Below are 20,257 nucleotides of genomic sequence, written 5' to 3'. Positions count from 1 at the left end.
GCTGATGGTGGCGGCAATGGACATCATCCCGTTTGCTCGGTTCCACCTCAGACCTCTGCAGTTCAGCATGCTCAGGCAATGGAATGGAGATTATGTGGACTTGTCTCCTCGAATACTACTGGAGCAGGAGACATTCTAGTACTGAGAGTGATCTTCAATGCCCTTCTGGCCTGGCCCCAGTTAGCCTTGGTCTGGTTTATCAGGTTCCAGTCGGACAATATAACTTCAGTGGCTTACATCAATCATCAGGGAGGAACAAGGAGTTCCTTAGCGATGCCCGAGGTAGCCAAAATAATCCAGTGGGCAGAAGTCCACTCTTGCTGTCTGTCGGCGATCCACATCCCAGGGGTGGACAACTGGGAGGCGGATTTCCTGAGCAGGCAGACTTTTCATCCTGGGGAGTGGGAACTTCATCCGGAAGTGTTTTCAAACCTGATTCTCAAGTGGGGTCAGCCGGAATTGGATCTCATGGCATCTGACAGAATGCCAAGCTCCCGAGATATGGGTCGAGGTCCATGGACTACCAGTCGGAGCTGATAGATGAACTGGTGGTTCCTTGGACCTTCAGTCTAGCATACCTATTTCCTCTGTTTGCTCTTCTTCCTCGGGTCATTGCTCAAATCAAACAGGAGAGGGCATTGGTGATCCTCATAGCACTGGCTTGGCCTCGCAAGATTTGGTATGCAGATCTGGTGGAGATGGCATCTCTGCCACGTTGGAGGCTTCCATTGAGGAAGGACCTTCTAATTCAGGGGCCCTCAGCTGACTGCTTGGAGATTGAATGCTTAATTTTATCCAAGCGGGGGTTTTCTGACTCTGTCATAGAGACCATGATTCAGGCTCGTAAGTCTGTAACTAGAAGGATTTACCATAAGATTTGGCGTAAATATCTCTATTGGTGCGAATCCAAGGGTTACTCATGGAGTAGAGTTAGGATTCCTAGAATTTTGTCTTTTCTCCAAGAGGGCTTGGAGAAGGGATTATCGACAAGTTCCTTAAAGGGTCAAATCTCGGCGTTATCTATTTTTGTTACACAAATGTCTGGCGGATGTCCCAGATGTACAATCCTTTTGTCAGGCCTTGGTCAGGATCAGGCCTGTCTTCAAACCAGTTACTCCTCCATGGAGTCTTAATTTAGTTCTCAAAGTTCTTCAAGGGGCTCTGTTTGAGCACATGCATTCCTTAGATATTAAGTTGTTATCTTGGAAATTGTTAGGTGTTGTTTTAAGGGGGGAGTGTCAGTTCAGGCCTAAGCCTCGGGCCCACTGTACAACCTGGCGATGATGTAGATTATCTGATAAGGATATCCGGAGAACAGCTCTTTAGACCACACAGCAATAGTCTCAGATCATTCTCGTTTATTGAAAGACAAAAAGCACGTCTTATAGACTACAGTAACAGCAGATAGGGTTAACTTGATGACACGTTATCACTGTGTCATTTTACACAGTTTTACACAGTGTTTGTCAGGAAAAACACCAGCTCTAAACAATATTTCTATAGTCATAATAAGCAGTGCATCTAGGCGAATAACAAGGTTATTTGAACATCTTATAGAGATAGCAGTTTCCAGGCGTTTTGCCCAGAACATCTACAAGGCCAACTAGCTAATACAATTCTTACTAACATCAGCATATTTCACTACATAATAATTGCTATAATAAAGGTTATTGAGACAAGATGGATGCCAAAGACAAAATGGCAGCCAAGAACAAGATGGAGCTGGTCACGCTAACAATAATTCTAACATACCACTCTTTTATTCTAACAGAATAATATAAAAATAGATAAGCACAGAATTATACTATGGTAACGTGACTCTATGTAAGAATACTGTAGAGAAAGGTATTCATATGTAGTGGTATAATTTTATAGACAAATGGGGCACAATTTGTCACTGCACATAGGTGCCGCCCCTCCAATACTCTCAGTTCACCTCCCAGCATCCCCAAACTACTGGTCTATCTGCACAGAGACCCAACCAGCCCCCTATCTACCCCCAAAAAATGCTGCATCTTTTAATTCTCCACCTGCATTGCTAGCACCCCCCAATATTTCCAACAGTTTCTGGCTCTGTACATTCTCCACTGTGAAGCATGACATGGGAACAGCACAAATGTCTCTAGGTGGCCTCTGATCACTTTAAGAACAGTCTTTGTCCTCTTAGAGCGCTCCACCTTCCTCAGACACTCTGCTTCAATACCATACAGTTCATTTGCAAGAAGGGTGCTTATCCAGTGTTCTTATGCAGGGAGATGCTGAAAGTCCAATGGTTTGTTCATGGGGTAGACAAGGAAAGCTGACCGATCCCCATAGCAAGCAGACACTCGAGTCAGAAGGATTCTAAGAAGGAAACAAAACATCACCAGATGAGTACACACCCCAATACAATCACAATTATGTCCAAATAAAACTTTCACTTTCTTTGTAAGCATCAAAATTCCTTTAGCTTAACTTATCCTATGTAATTTAAAGCCAGAAAAACATTGTGGATATATAATACAAACTAAATACATTGATTATACTTTCCTATACAATTTAAATTATACTTCATGAATACTAAGCAAGTAAAAACTGCTAGACTTCATCAGGAGGCTGAATGGCTATGCTAAAACTTATGCTAAGGCCTACCCTGTAACAAAAATGAAAAATAAAACAGGCATTAAAAATATTTTCTCTAAAATGAATTTCTTTACACTTACTAATTAGAACTACTAAAACTAATAACCTAGTGTTGCTTTATTCTGCAAAGCTACTATCTGTAATGTTTATAATTCTCCAACTATGATCTTAATAGTCAACAATCTCATCTGATATAAACACTACTAGTTTACTAATTATTATACAACCTAAATTCTCTCACACTCCTGTATGAGGAAAGAATACAATCATAACATTATTTAACACTACAAAATCTCTTAAAGGTAAACACATCCTTATGGTAAGATAATTCCTTTCTTTGACAAACATCTGGAATTACAAAATTCAAATTGCAGATACCCTACCAATTAATAAAAGGGAAACAAAATGCATTCGCTTTCATAACACAGCTCCAATAAGAGCCATGGTAAGTAGAAAATATACCATCAATATAACTATAATTATGCTACTCCCTAAACAAATATTTCTCTGTATAATTAATATAAACTTCTAGCTGAGACATGTCCTCATTGCGTTCCATAGGGTGGAGGGTCTAAAAATATTCTGATATATTGCAGATTATACTTTAAACTATAAAGGTGCAAACATATTTTCTATACTCAGTGCTTCATTCAATAGGTTACAATACTGCAAGGTTTAGAGTTACGCTTATCTAAAGGGTTACTTTGTTTAGGTACATAAACTACACTGTGCACTAATACCAATAAGGCATACTTTTCTGCAGACAAAACTATATGACTTCTTATAACTAATATGACCAACAAAAAATAACACAAATACAAGAGCATACAAAACAAGCAATACGAGTAAACAAGTTAAAACAATACTCCCCTAATTTAATTGGTTGACCCTGTAACAACATAACAGGTCCTCAATATCAACAGTCAAGGCACAGTCCAGAGAAGGATAGTTTTTATGTTCTGAAGACACACAGCATAGGAAACAGTCATAGATTACCCAGAGTCCAGTTCTGGGGCTGGTACCAGCAGACAAAGCGAAGAATGGATCCAAAGATAGTTCAGCACCTTTTACTGCAGTATGGTGGTTAAAACAAACTTGACAAAAGGTTTTTTATCTTCATCTTTCTCTCTTTAAAATGTTTACTTGCATTCAATCTTCAATCCTTTGGAGAGTGCACTATTGAATTGTATCTGTACAGATTTTACCTAAATATGAGAAACTCAAAAATAATTCAGTTAGTGTCTTTAATCTCTGGATACAGCTTCATGATCTCATCCTGCAAATACAAATATTGTGTTAAGAACAAAATAGAAAAATAAAACATTTTAGGTTCACTTTCTTACTTAAAATAATAATCACCAAAATCACATAAAGATACTCATCAATACTCATCAATACTTCCCCCTTGTTTGCATGAGAAATCCCATGTGGCACACAAACACAAAATAACACAAAACTAAAAGACAAATCATGCACTTCTACTCATGCAAGCAGTACACGATTCTTAACATCAGGCAAAATCAAATACACCTCAACATGCAATATTCCATTCATACAGCACGCTTCCACACGCAGTCACCCATTCTCTGAGAAAACACTTAAAACCAATTGTCAATTTCACAAAACAAAACATTAACAGCCGACACAAACTGTAACAACCAGAATCAACCTGAAATTCAACACAGCTACTTGCATTCACTGAAACACAGCACTCACAAAACACTACAAAATAATTAAAAGCCTATAACAATCATCTATGGTTCTGCAAATTCTACCACACACAATACCATGAGATCATACTAATAATGCAATCACTTCAGATGATCAATAAACTCCAGTTGCATATTTACAAATAAAATCCCTAACCATAAATTTACAAAGGAACACACAAAAAAGATCAGATAATAATGGTACTGCCACTGTTAACTAAATCATGTTTGGCACAAATAAGTTGTGAAAAACGCTATAATCCAATCTTTACTTTTGCATAACCAAAATTTTAATAAATACTCAATTATTTGATTTAACCTTTATATAATTTGATATTCACCATTTTGCAATTCCCTAGCTAAATATAACCATTGTATATAACAAAAAATGAGCTTTCTACAAAAGAATAATAATAATAATTTACACGAATAGATGAAAAGGACAGGTTGTCTAACAAAAGTCCCCTTTAAATTGTTCCCATTGATCCATTATCCTCACTTATAATAAAAAATATATACTGACGTCCATTAAAGGGACAGTCTAGGCCAAAATAAACTTTCATGATTCAGATAGAGCATGTAATTTTAAACAATTTTCCAATATACTTTTATCACCAATTTTGCTTTGTTCTCTTGGTATTCTTAGTTAAAAGTTTAACCTAGGAGGTTCATATGCTAATTTCTTAGACCTTGAAGCCCACCTCTTTCAGATTGCATTTTAACAGTTTTTCACCACTAGAGGGTGTTAGTTCACGTATTTCATATAGATAACACTGTGCTCGTGAATGAGAAGTTATCTGGGAGCAGGCACTGATTGGCTAGACTGCACGTCTGTCAAAAGAACTGAAAAAAGGGGCAGTTTGCAGAGGCTTAGATACAAGATAATCACAGAGGTTAAAAGTATATTATTATAACTGTGTTGGTTATGCAAAACTGGGAAATGGGTAATAAATGGATTATCTATCTTTTAAAACTATAAAAATTCTGGTGTAGACTGTCCCTTTAAGTAGCTGAAGCAAACACAGCCAGCATAATAAAAAAAAAACACATTCGCAGTGGGGTTCAGGCTAGTTAAAGGGACATTTTACCCACAATTGTTAAAAGATATCTGTAACTGAAACTGCTGACATAGTTAAATATACTAGTGTTAGGCTTACAGTAAACCTCATTTTCTCTCTCTGTAAATATGTCTTTAAAATCTCAGATTTTATATCAGTTTGCCTGTATCTCTTTAAATATTTTCTCTTTTGTTTTTTTTTTTTTATTATTTTTTTTAGTTTCACAGATCACAACACCAAGAATGCAGGCAATTTATCTTTTCAGCTTGCATTACAGAGAGAATTAAGTTACACCGCGTAAATATCTGCTAACTAAATGGCAGATTTAAAAGAATATATACAAGGAAAGGTCTCAAAAAATATAGTTTGCAAACTGCTAATACAGTGTTATTGCTGCTCATGAACTCCTTTCACATGAGTGAACTGGTCCTTTAAGTAATAAAATGACATTTCTTTCATGTAATTAGCAAGAGTCCATGAGCTAGTGACGTATGGGATATACATTCCTACCAGGAGGGGCAAAGTTTCCCAAACCTCAAAATGCCTATAAATACACCCCTCACCACACCCACAAATCAGTTTTACAAACTTTGCCTCCTATGGAGGTGGTGAAGTAAGTTTGTGCTAGATTCTACGTTGATATGCGCTCCGCAGCAGGTTGGAGCCCGGTTTTCCTCTCAGCGTGCAGTGAATGTCAGAGGGATGTGAGGAGAGTATTGCCTATTTGAATTCAATGATCTCCTTCTACGGGGTCTATTTCATAGGTTCTCTGTTATCGGTCGTAGAGATTCATCTCTTACCTTCCTTTTCAGATCGACGATATACTCTTATATATACCATTACCTCTACTGATTCTCGTTTCAGTACTGGTTTGGCTTTCTACTACTTGTAGATGAGTGTCCTGGGGTAAGTAAGTCTTATTTTCTGTGACACTCTAAGCTATGGTTGGGCACTTTTATATAAAGTTCTAAATATATGTGTTCAAACATTTATTTGCCTTGACTCAGGATGTTCAACGTTCCTTATTTCAGACAGTCAGTTTCATATTTGGGATAATGCATATGGATTAATCAATTTTTTTTCTTACCTTAAAATTTGACTTTTTCCCTGTGGGCTATTAGGCTCGCGGGGGCTGAAAATGCTTCATTTTAATGCGTCATTCTTGGCGCGGACTTTTTTGGCGCAAAATTTTTTTTCTGTTTCCGGCGTCATACGTGTCGCCGGAAGTTGCGTCATTTTTTTGACGTTTTTTTGCGCCAAAAGTGTCGGCGTTCCGGATGTGGCGTCATTTTTGGCGCCAAAAGCATTTAGGCGCCAAATAATGTGGGCGTCTTTTTTGGCGCTAAAAAATATGGGCGTCACTATTGTCTCCACATTATTTAAGTCTCATTATTTATTGCTTCTGGTTGCTAGAAGCTTGTTCACTGGCATTTTTTTCCCCATTCCTGAAACTGTCATTTAAGGAATTTGATCAATTTTGCTTTATATGTTTTTTCTATTACATATTGCAAGATGTCTCTGTTTGTCCCTGAGTCAGAAGCCACTTCTGGAAAAATGCTTAACTGAGTTTCAGTTCTACCAAAGCTAAGTTCATTTATTTTAAATGTTATAAATGTTTATCTTTAGCTATGGTTTGTATTAAGTTATTATGATATACTTTTACATGCAGATTCCATTAGTATTTATGCTTTATACATTTCCATTCTTAAGTACAAGAAATGTTTAGAAGATTTATAAGAAATATTTTTTCTGATTAAGGCTTTGTCTGACTTCGTGCCTTCTAATACAATTTTTAGGTCTTTTTCACTTCTTTTTTAATTATTGAAGTTTCAAATGACCAACAACATACTGATTTATCCTTCTCTGATGATGTTTTTTTCTCTTTCAGAAATTCTCTTCATCAGATATTGACACTAACAAATCTACTTTTTTATATACATTTTTTATTATTAAAGTACATTTGTTCTTTGTTGAAGAGGTGTTGATTATTTTGGATATTAAGGTAACTAGTTCTTTAAAACTAGCTGACACTATTTCTGCCTTTTTATTCTTCTGTGATTTCAGAGGTTTTCCTTCCAATTCCCCATACTAGGGAATGGAATAGGCTGAGAATTTTCTTTTATTTTTAAACTATATTCTTTGTCAGCAGTTAAATTTAATTTGGAGGGTTCTCCAATTTATTGGAGCTATCTCTACTCCTACTAATTATGCTATTGTTGTTATAGCAAAATAGTATTTATTTTCCTTTATATAGTTATATCTTATTTATGGAAAATTATTTAGTTTCAGGTACTTTTCTAAGTATCAGATTATGATTTATTTTAGCATTGTTAAAGGGACAACATTTACTAGACTAGGTGCTGTTGCATTTGTCTTGTTGTTTTGCATTTTGCAAGTCCTCTGTTTTGACTGGTCCTTTAAACTGGACTATCATGCTAATGACTTCATTTGTGTCTTCATTTTATTGAATATATTCGCAAATGAGGGTTAATCTATGTCTTTAGCTATTTTAGCTAGAAGAATTTTGTGTTTTTTAAAAAAAAAAAAAAAAAAAGAACAAAAAAACAAAAAGAAAATCCATATTTCTTTTGTTCTAAGATAATCAATTATAATTGGATTCAATTCTTAACTGTTACTATGGGCTTCAAGATTGAGTTCTAAGACTAAACTTTAAGCTTATATTAGTTTGGTTGTTCTTATTAAGGAACGAATTCCTGAGTTCTTTCCCAAGTAACATGTTTATAATTGGGGTTCGAAATCAGCTCCCTAATATTGCGATGTACGTGCCGTATTCCAGCTTGACTGGTAAGGGGCAGGTTAAGACTTCTTTGAAATTTATTTGGTTCTATTCTGTCCAAATTTCTTTGATTTTATTCCAGTACGGCTAACACTTTCTTTCAGTGTGTTTCTGTCCTATATATTCTGGATACTGTTGAAGCATGGCTCAAGCGCTGCTCAGACCTGGAATCTTCTGGGGTATTTCTTCCAGTTCTTTTTCTAGGAACTGGGTTTTGGAGTTTTATTCAAACTATTCTGCCTTTTTTATGGTCATTGATAGCATTATTTGTTTTCATTAGATACAATAAATGCATATTCTTTATTTTTCTGTTTTCATTCAGATTATTTCCTGTGGATGCGGAATCTCATGTTTCACTTGCTCTTCAGGACATAGTTAGAGGATCTTTTTTTCAAAAGCTCTTGATTCCTCACGCAAGGGTCACCTTTTTTAGGTTTCCAGATGGTTTATGTCACTATCTTTGTCTCTATCAGACAAGGGACAATTTGATTTGGGTTCCGTCTGTCGGTACCTTTAGTCTCTATTATTTCCTTCAGTTGCTATATATGCATAGAAGTTTTAACAGCATTGGATTCAATTCCCTTTGCTCATTTTCAATGGAAAGATCCTTTCCAGCTTTTTATGAGTGTTGTTTCTTCAAGAACATGGTTGGAGGATCAATTAACCAAAAAGTTTGTTGATTCCTCAGACAAGAGTAACCTTTTTTTAGATTTCCGGATAGATTCAGTGTCCATGTCTCTGTTTCTGTTGGATTAGAGACGTCTGAAATTGGTTTCAGCTTATCGAAACCTTCAGTCTCAATCATTCCCTTCGGTAGCCTTATGCATGGAAATTCTAGGTTCTTATGACTGCTGCATTGGACGTGTTCCCCTTTGCTCATTTTCACATGCGACCTCTTCAGCTCTGTATGCTGAACCGGTGGTGCCGGGATTATACAAAGATATCTCTTTTTATATCTTTAAAACCGATTGTTCGACACCCTCTGACGTGGTACAGACCACCATCGTTTAGTTCAGGGGGCTTCTTTTTTTCTTCCAACCTGGACTGTGATCTCAACAGATGCAAGTCTGACAGGTTGGGGAGCTGTATGGGGGTTTCTGACAGCACAAGGGGTTTGGGAAATCTCAGGAGGTGAGATTTCCAATCAATATTTTGGAACTCCGTGCAATTTTCAGAGCTCTTCAGTCATGGCCTCTTCTAAAGAGAGAATCGTTCATTTGTTTTCAGACAGACAATGTCACAACTGTGGCATATATCAATCATCAAGAAGGGACTCACAGTCCTCTGGCTATGAAAGAAGTATCTCGAATTCTGGTATGGGCGGAATCCAGCTCCTGTCTAATCTCTGCGGTTCATATCCCAGGTATAGACAATTGGGAAGCGGATTATCTCAGTCGCCAAGCGTTACATCCGGGCGAGTGGTCTCTTCACACAGAGGTGTTTCTTCAGATTGTTCAAATGTGGGGACTTCCAGAAATAGATCTGATGGTTTCTCATCTACACAAGAAACTTCCCAGGTATCTGTCCAGATCCAGGGATCCTCAGGCGGAAGCAGTGGATGCATTGTCACTTCCTTGGAAGTATCATCCTGCCTATATCTTTCCAACCTCTAGTTTTTCTTCCAAGAGTAATCTCCAAGATTCTGAAGGAATGCTCGTTTTTTCTGCTGGTGGCTCCAGCATGGCCTCACAGGTTTTGGTATGCGGATCTTGTCCTCATGGCTTCTTGTCATCCGTGGACTCTTCCGTTAAGACCAGACCTTCTGTCATAAGGTCCTTTTTTACCATCAGGATCTCAAATCCTTAAATTTAAAGGTATGGAGATTGAACGCTTGATTCTTAGTCAAAGAGGTTTCTCTGACTCTGTGATTAATACTATGTTACAGGCTCGTAAATCTGTATCTAGGATGATATATTATCGAGTCTGGAAGACTTACATTTCTTGGTGTCTTTCTCATCATTTTTCCTGGCATTCTTTTAGAATTCCGAGAATTTTAGTTTCTTCAGGATGGTTTGGATAAAGGTTTGTCTGCAAGTTCCTTGAAAGGACAAATCTCTGCTCTTTCTGTTCTTTTTCACGGAAGGATTGCTATTCTTCCTGATATTCATTGTTTTATACAAGCTTTGGTTCGTATAAAATCTATTAAGTCAATTTTCTCCTCCTTGGAGTTTGAATTTGGTTCTGGGGGCTCTTCAAGCTCCTCCGTTTGAACCTATGCATTCACTGGACATTAAATTACTTTCTTGGAAAGTTTTGTTTCTTTGGGCCATCTCTTCTGCTAGAAGAGTTTCTGAATTATCTGCTCTTTTCTTGTGAGTCTCCTTTTCTGATTTTTCATCAGGATGAGGCGGTGTTGCGAACTTCTTTTTAATTTTTTTTCTAAGGTTGTGAATTCTAACAACATTAGTAGAGAAATTGTGGTTCCTTCATTATGTCCTAATCCTAAGAATTCTAAGGAGAGATCATTGCATTCTTTGGATGTTGTTAGAGCTTTGAAATATTATGTTGGAGCTACTAAGAATTTCCGAAAGACTTCTAGTCTATTTGTTATCTTTTCCGGTTCTAGGAAAGGTCAGAAGGCCTCTGCCATTTCTTTGGCATCTTGGTTGAAATCTTTAATTCATCATGCTTTTGTCGAGTCAGGTAAATCTCCGCCTTAAAGGATTACAGCTCATTCTACTAGGTCAGTTTCTACTTCCTGGGTGTTTAGGAATGAAGCTTTGATTGTTCAGATTTGCAAAGCGGCAACTTGGTCTTCTTTGCATATTTTTACTAAATTCTACCATTTTGATGTGTATTCTTCTTCTGAAGCAGTTTTTGGTAGAAAAAATACTTCAGGCAGCTGTTTCAGTTTGATTCTTCTGCTTATAATTTCAGTTTTCTTCATTATAAGATTTAAACTTTATTTTGGGTGTGGATTATTTTTCAGCGGAATTGGCTGTCTTTATTTTATCCCTCCCTCTCTAGTGACTCTTGCGTGGAAGATCCACATCTTGGGTAGTCATTATCCCATACGTCACTAGCTCATGGACTCTTGCTAATTACATGAAAGAAAACATAATTTATGTAAGAACTTACCTGATAAATTCATTTCTTTCATATTGGCAAGAGTCCATGAGGCCCACCCTTTTTGTGGTGGTTATGATTTTTTTGTATAAAGCACAATTATTCCAATTCCTTATTTTATATGCTTTCGCACTTTTTTCTTATCACCCCACTTCTTGGCTATTCGTTAAACTGATTTGTGGGTGTGGTGAGGGGTGTATTTATAGGCATTTTGAGGTTTGGGAAACTTTGCCCCTCCTGGTAGGAATGTATATCCCATACGTCACTAGCTCATGGACTCTTGCTAATATGAAAGAAATGAATTTATCAGGTAAGTTCTTACATAAATTATGTTTTTTTTTTCCATTGCTCTGTCTATACTAGTGTTAGGCTTACAGTAAACCTAATTTTCTCTCTCTGTAAATATGTCTTTAAAATCTCAGATTTTATATCAGTTTGCCTGTATCTCTTTAAATATTTTCTCTTTTGTTTTTTTTTTTTATTATTTTTTTTAGTTTCACAGATCACAACACCAAGAATGCAGGCAATTTATCTTTTCAGCTTGCATTACAGAGAGAATTAAGTTACACCGCGTAATTATATCTGCTAACTAAATGGCAAATTTAAAAGAATATATACAAGGAAAGGTCTCAAAAAATATAGTTTGCAAACTGCTAATACAGTGTTATTGCTGATCATGAACTCCTTTCACATGAGTGAACTGGTCCTTTAAGTAATAAAATGACATTTTTTCCATTGCTCTGTCTAAACACTAAGCTCCGGTTTTACAGATAAATATAAGATAAAGAACACAATAAAATATGCTAATTATCTGAAAATTCAACCCAATGCAATCAACTGTGTTTTGAAAGCACAAAACTAGCTACTTCATATACACAAATAAACTCGCAAATGCAATTTCTCCTATACTTTAAACTATTCAGCTTGTATCACAAGTCATTAAAATACATTAATATTAAAACAATTTCACAGTGTACTGTCCCCATAAGGGCTAACCATTTATCCTGTAAATTACATACGTATACCCTAGCCATGATTTAGGAAACTTATTATTTACCACACAAATTCGACTGCTTTACTGTATCATGACCTGCATATTTAAATGAGAGCCATCACCGCATAAATGATACCCATGTATATCAACACTTCTACTGAATTAATTTACTTGCAACAGAAACAGACCCAAATACTTTTAGATAAATTTAATGATATACAGCCTATAACCTTATTTTATCTTTTCCACTAATTCCTTGCACAAATCTTGCCAATACAACATACTTGAATCAACCTGTTAATCTTTTTCTTTTTTTTACCAGAACATGACCGAAAGTCACCCAATCATCCACACATTCACAAATCCCTTAATTAATTCACTTGCAAAAACAATATATTTATATGCCGCAACAGGTGGACAGTTTTTTGTATTTGCATACAACAAATATCACTTAAAACTAAAAACTGCTATTAATAACACACATACTTAAAAACATGCTTATGACTTTAAAATAAAGCTATAAAAATCAAACCTCAAAATACCTCCTTACAACGTCTGATTTCTTGGCTAAGAAACTAGCTTAAATAATTACCATACCATGCACCAAGGTCATTTTTACAGTGATAGACACACACACAAGCTCATCTCATCTCGCATACCAGAAATTCACTCCCTTTTTTCCTTTTCCTTCTCAGGAAAACATATTTCATAGCATACCAAAGACACACAAAAATACAATAAGATTAACTTTCCCCCAAATTTAAAATGTATTTGAAAGTGTCCGAATCTGCAAAGAATGGCCATTTCCCAACAGACTGAAACAATTTTCAAACAAAATAATACATTCTCTTTTTTTTTTTTTTTCTTAAAAAAAGTTAATCTGTTACACGTCATATCAGACACAATGAAAACCGACAGACCAACACACATTACGCATTAAATATACAAAATCTCCTTTTCATTACTGCACACATGCATACAACGGAGCTTCTGAAGTGAAGATCTCTCTGCTTCTATTAACCCCTTTGTAGACATTAAAAATGCAATAACCTACATATTTTCTAAGCACATCACAGCACAGCACAGCACAGCACAATCACATATAGCAATAAAAAGCAGCAAGCAAAGCAGAGTATCAAATATCAAACATCAGATCCAGGTAGGTAACAAAAACTCTATTATAGGACTGGATAAGGACAACTTCAACACAAATGGGACTCAAACCCATTATAACAAAGCAATGCCAACTTGCATGGGGAAATTAGACTCTCCCGTCAAGTGTCATGCCAACTTTTATCTTGCGCGCTTCACCAGACAGGACTGCAATACCTGTCTTAAACTAGCACAGGACTTTAACCTGTCTAGAGGGATTATCACAAGTGCCGGCAGGACTAAGAACCTCCGCACAACCCCTGCACTCAATTGCAGGAATCTCTTAACCCTTTATCATATATAACCAACATCTATTACAAAATAAAACCAACTTAATGTAGGTTCAGATTCACAGAGGGAAAAGTAGAGTAAAAAAACACTCATCTACTTACCCAGTGCAAATCCCACAAGCTGACACCAGGAAATTGTTTGGTGTTGTTTTCAGTGGGGGGAGTGTCAGTTCAGGCCTAAGCCTTGGTCCTACTGTACCACCTGGAGATGATGTAGATTATCTGATAAGGATATCCGGAGAACAGCACTTTAGACCACACAGCAATAGTCTCAGATCATTCTCGTTTATTGAAAGACAAAAAGCACGTCTTATAGACTACAGTAACAGCAGATAGGGTTAACTTGATGACACGTTATCACCGCGTCATTTTACACAGTTTTACACAGTGTTTGTCAGGAAAAACACCAGCTCTAACCAATATTTCTATAGTCCTAATAGTCATAACAAGCAGTGCATCTAGGAGAGTAACAAGGTTATTTGAACATCTTATAGAGATAGCGTTTTGCCCAGAACATCTACAAGGCCAACTAGCTAATACAATTCTTACTAACATCAGCATATTTCACTACATAAAAAATTGCTATAATAAAGGTTATTGAGACAAGATGGATGCCAAAGACAAAATGGCAGCCAAGAACAAGATGGCGCTGGTCACTCTAACAATAATTCCTAACAGAAAGTTTTATTTCTTGTTGCTATTTCTTCTGCTCGGAGAGTGTCTGAGCTCTCGGCATTACGGTATTAGTCTCCTTATCTTATTTTCCATTCAGATAAGGTAGTTTTACGTACTTAATTAGGATTTCTTCCTAAGGTTGTTTCTGATCAGAACATTAATCAGAAGATTATTGTTCCTTCTTTGTGTCCTAATCCTTCTTCTCAGAAAGAACGACTTCTGCACAATTTGGACGTGGTCCATGCTTTGAAGATTTACCTGCAGGCGACTAAGGACTTTCGTCAGTCTTCTGCCTTGTTTGTGATTTTTTTTTCGGGAAAACGTAAGGGACAGAAAGCTATGGCTACTTCTCTTTCTTTTTGGCTGAAGAGTATCATACGGTTTGCATATGAGACTGCTGGACAGCAGCCTCCTGAGAAAGTTATGGCTCATTCCACGAGGGCTGTTGCTTCCTCATGGGCATTCAAAAATGAAGCTTCTGTGGAACAGATTTGCAAGGCTGCAACTTGGTCTTCTCTTCACACTTTTTCAAAATTCTACAAATTTGACACTTTTGCCTCGGTTGATGCCGCTTTTGGGAGAAAGTTTCTTCAAGCAGTGGTGCCTTCCGTTTAGGTTCCCTGGCTTGTCCCTCCTGTATCATCTGTGTACTCTAGCTTGGGTATTGAATCCCATTAGTAATTAAGATGATCCGTGGACTCATCGTGTCTTAAAAAAGAAAAGAACATTTATTATTACCTGATAAATTAATTTATTTTTTGACACAAGTCCATGGCCCGACCTGTTCTTGTAAGACAGGTTGTTAGTTATTGTAAACTTCAGACACCTCTGCACCTTGGTTTTTCCTTTCTATCCTTAAAGGGCCATGATACCCACATTTTTTCTTTCATGATTTAGAAAGATAATGCATTTTTAAACATCTTTCTAATTTACTTCTATTATCTAATTTGTTTTATTCTCTTGATATTCTTTGCTGAAAAGCATATCTAGATATGCTCAGTAGCTGCTGATTGGTTGCTGCACATAGAAGCCTCATGTGATTGGCTCACCCATGTGCATTGCTTTTTCTTCAAATAAGGATATCTAAAAAATGAAACAAAATAAATAATAGAAGTAAATTGTAATGTTGTTTAAATTTGTATGTTCTATCTGAATCATGAAAGAAAGATTTTGGGTTTAGTGTCCCTTTAACTTTGGTCAAATGACTGGGGTGGGAGGGAAGGGAGGAGCTATTTAACAGCTCTGCTGTGGTGCTCTTTGCCGCCTCCTACTGACCAGGAGGTGAATATCCCATTAGTAATTAAGATGATCCGTGAACTCATCGTGTCAAAAAAGAAATACATTTATCAGGTAAGCATAAATTTTCTTTTCCTGGTGTTCCACTCATGATTCCTCTAGGCATTCCTTTAGAACTCCTAGACTTTCTTCAAGATGGTTTAGATAAAAGTTTATCTACTAGTACCTTAAAAGGACAAATCTACTCTTTCTGTGATGTTCCACAGAAAAATTGCTCATTTTCCAAACATTCTTTGTTTTGTTCTGGCTTTAACTTGTGTTAAACCTATTTTTATATATTTCCCTCCTACATGGAGTCTTAACCTAGTGTTAAAGTTCTTACAGGCTCCTCCTTTTAAACCTATGCATTCTTTGGACATGAACTACTTTCTTGGAAAGTTCTTTGTTTCTTTTGGCTATCTCTTCTGCTAGAAGAGTTTCTGTATTGTCTGCTCTCTCTTGTGAGTCTCTATATCTGATTTTACATCACGATAAAGCAGTTTTGCAGACTAATTTCCCATTTTTTTTCCTTAGGTTGTTCTACTCCTTAGAATGAGACTAAAAGGACTTTGGATATTGTTAGAGCTTTTAAATGTTGTTAGAGCTTTGAAATTTTATGTTGCTGCTACTAAAGATTTCAGAACAACTTCTAGTCTGTTTTGTTCTCTTTTTTTTGGTTCCAAGGAAGGTCAGAAAGCTTCTGCTATTTCTTAGCCTCTTGGTTCTAACTTCTAATTCACAAAGCTTATTTGGAGGCGGGCCAATCTCCGCCTCAGAATTACAGCTCATTCTACTATATCAGTTGCCACTTCTTGGGTTTTCAAGAATGAAGCTTCAGTTGATCAAATTTGCAAAGCAACCACATGGTCTTCTTTGCATACTTTTACCAATTTTTACCATTTTGATGATTTAGCCTCTTCAAATACAGCTTTTGGTAGAAAGGTTCTTAAGGAAGTTGCCACTATTTAATACTGGTGCCTATATATTTTGATCTTAAAATATTAAATTTTTTGGATTTAATTTCTCGGCGAAAAAAAGCTGTTTTTATTTTATCCCTCCCTTTATATTGTTACTCGTGGACTTCCACATCTTGGGTATTATATTCCATACATCATAACTCATGGACTCTCGCCACCTATATGAAAGAAAACATAATTTATGTAAGAACTTACCTGATAAATTAATTTCTTTCATGATGGCGAGAGTCCACGAGGCCCCACCCTTTTATGGGTTAAAATTTGTTTAAATTGCACATCTTTTTTTCCTGTACCTCCTTTTTTGTGTGGCTTTTTTTACTCCTTTTAAACACCTCACTTCTTGGCTATACAATAAACGTAGATATGAGTGAGGTGGGTGGGGTATTTATAGGCTTTGAGGTTTTGGAAACTTTTCCTCCTCCTGGTAGGAATGTATATCCCATACATAACAACTCATGGACTCTCGCCACCATGAAAGAAATTAATTTATCAGGTAAGTTCTTACATAAACTATGTTTTTCACTTGTGTATGTGATGGGGTCACAGGAAGTCAGTCTGCATGGTTGCCCCATACAGGTTGTGACATAACTGGGGAAATGTTTGTTAAAAAACGTGTTTGTTATTGCTATAGATATTATTATTATTATTATTAATGTTGCTATAATTGACCATTTATGATTATCTTAATGGTGTTAAGAGAGGTGAAAAGTAAGGGGTGACATGAAGCCATTTAGCTAAATATGAAGAGGAAGCCACATCCCAGAGTAATACAATATATATAATTATATGAAGCACAGCTGTTCCGTGGTAGTAGGTATAAGGACCAGTCTTACAGCACATAGAGTAGTGCAGATACTTACTTGGTGCCCAGTATTTGTTGTGTCCTCACTTAAGCAGCCTCCTATAATCTGTAATTGTATCCTATGATCAAGGTAATATGGGGGTTCTGTAATTCGGTGCAGACTCTGGCTTGAGCATAAACAGCAGATGAAGAACTGAGGGGCAGCAGGACAGAGCTACCAGTTTGGGATAATCCCATAAATTACTGGATGACTGGTAACCAGGGACCTGTGGCACTTATTATTTTACGTTTGTTTCCTGATTTATCAGATAACTCTGCAGATTCCTGTATACAGCCCCCTTCTCTTGCTCCTCATGATACTAATATTAAATAAATGTGTCACCCCATAACGTTTACAAACATGCTATATAAAGATTGTCACATTTTATCACTTTATATGTTATCTGCTCTACATGCAGCTGGTCACGTGTAGTATTAGATTGTGTATAAGTGAAATAAATATGTTTAGTATCACATAATCATCTCTTTACCATAATAAAAATACAGGAAGAGCTCTGATTATTTCTGATCTCTCACGTTGCCATATTTCTTTCTTCTCACAGGTGTCACATTTATAGCATCTGACTCAGTCAATGACAAAGAACAAGATGAACACATACAGAAAGCAGATAGCAGAACAGTTCCTGAGTCAGGCGCTGGGCATAATCTGCATGCTGACCGGAGAGGTGAGAGCTGCTAGCTGCTGGGTAATACCATGTGACACTGGTCCTATTTACTGTGCTGCTTCTGATACACTAGACCTATCTCACTAACCCTAACTTCAGCTCACCCAGACCATCTCACTAACCCTAACTTTATCTCACCCAGACCATCTCACTAACCCTAACTTCAGCTCACCCAGACTATCTCACTAACCCTAATTTCTGCTCACCCAGACAATCTCACTAACCCTAACTTCAGCTCACACAGACCATCTCACTAACCCTAACTTCAGCTCACCCAGACTATCTCACTAACCCTAACTTCAGCTCACCCAGACCATCTCACTAACCTTAACTTTAGCTCTAACAGACCTTCTCACTAACCCTAACCTCAGCTCACCCAGACCATCTCACTAACCCTAATTTTATCTCAGAGACATGATTAAGAACCTGTTATAGGTTTGAAACGTTGTTGGTTGATATGATGGACCCTGTAAGAAATTAATAAAGGTCTTTTTAAAATCTAACTGGAGGCTGGAAAACTACTTCTTTTGAATACATATTGGGGTCTGGCTAACCCTTTCCTGTGCCCCAGAAGGAAAAAAGGTCCTGTCTTTCACTATTGCATATACAACACTAATTTTATCTCACCCAGATTACTCACTAATCCTTACCTCATCTCACCCAGACCATCTCACTAACCATAACTTCATCTCACCCAGACCATCTCACTAACCCTAACTTCATCTCACCCAGACCATCTCACTAACCCTAACTTTATCTCACCCAGACCTATCTCACTAACCCTAATTTTATCTCACCCAGATTACTCACTAATCCTTACCTCATCTAAACCAGACCATCTCACTAACCATAACTTCATCTCACCCAGACCTATCTCACTAACCCTAACTTTATCTCACCCAGACCATCTCACTAACCATAACTTCATCTCACCCAGACCTATCTCACTAACCCTAACTTTATCTCACCCAGATTATCTCACTAATCCTAACTTCAGCTTTTTAATCAAAACGGCTGTTTTGGTAACTTTGATGAATGAAAGTGCCCCTGTTTTTAACAGTACAGTATTTTTAAAAAACTGACTTTCATTCATCAAAGTTTACCTTCACTTTAATACCCAAGGGACCCCAGCACCAAAGGAACCTCCTTTAAACCAATGGCTCAGCTTCCCCCGCCCCATCAGACCCTCTCAAATGTTCCAGCAATGTCTGAGCTTATGTCCTCAGTCTTTAGCAGCTTTTATCCATAGAGGCCCCACAACATTATCCACTATATTTTATTTATTTATTTGTGTTGTGATGATTAAGAGACGTGAAGAAGAACTTGTTAGTCCAAGCAAATGGTGTCTGATGATTTCTCTCATACATATTATAGGAATACACCATTGTGAAGAAGAGGCCCTCCCACAGCAGCAATCACCGGCTGAGCGGAGAGGTGAGCGCTGAATGTGACATTATATCAGTGTCAGGGCACAGTGACTCACTTTACTGACCCATCTGGCCCTGTGTGTATTTCCTACCTTCTGTGTCTCTGCTTGTTCTCAGTAACACTCTCCTGGCTCTGTCAGTAAAGTGAGTGACAGAACCAGTCCCTGTGTCAGCGCTGAATGTGACATTATATCAGTGTCAGGGCACGGTGACTCACTTTACTGACCCATCTGGTCCTGTGTGTATTTCCTACCTTCTGTCTGTGTCTCTGCTTGTTCTCAGTAACACTATCCTGGCTCTGTCAGTAAAGTGTGTGACAGAACCAGTCCCTGTGTCAGCGCTGAATGTGACATTATATCAGTGTCAGGGCACAGTGACTCACTTTACTGACCCATCTGGCCCTGTGTGTATTTCCTACCTTCTGTCTGTGTCTCTGCTTGTTCTCAGTAACACTCTCCTGGCTCTGTCAGTAAAGTGTGTGACAGAACCAGTCCCTGTGTCAGTGCTGAATGTGACATTATATCAGCGTCAGGGCACAGTGACTCACTTTACTGACCCATCTGGCCCTGTGTGTATTTCCTACCTTCTGTCTGTGTCTCTGCTTGTTCTCAGTAACACTATCCTGGCTCTGTCAGTAAAGTGTGTGACAGAACCAGTCCCTGTGTCAGCGCTGAATGTGACATTATAT

At 37.3% G+C, this 20,257-nt stretch overlaps 1 protein-coding gene across 3 annotated transcripts in view; it reads left to right on the top strand.

The window, feature by feature from the left end:
* Positions 1–20,257, top strand: part of LOC128659961 (gastrula zinc finger protein XlCGF26.1-like) — a 607,594-nt gene that overhangs the window by 56,648 nt on the left and 530,689 nt on the right. For all 3 annotated transcript variants that reach the window (XM_053713552.1, XM_053713550.1, XM_053713551.1), the window contains exons 2-3: positions 18,020–18,142; positions 19,517–19,576. In XM_053713552.1, coding sequence (XP_053569527.1) covers positions 18,050–18,142; positions 19,517–19,576 — 153 coding nt within the window. In that variant the 5' untranslated portion in view covers positions 18,020–18,049. The remainder of the gene's footprint in view (positions 1–18,019; positions 18,143–19,516; positions 19,577–20,257) is intronic.

Source organism: Bombina bombina, chromosome 5, assembly GCF_027579735.1.
Source record: "Bombina bombina isolate aBomBom1 chromosome 5, aBomBom1.pri, whole genome shotgun sequence".
Lineage (NCBI taxonomy): Eukaryota > Metazoa > Chordata > Amphibia > Anura > Bombinatoridae > Bombina > Bombina bombina.
The sequence above is the reverse complement of the archived record's forward strand: the minus strand, read 5'-3'. Positions and strand labels throughout refer to the sequence as shown.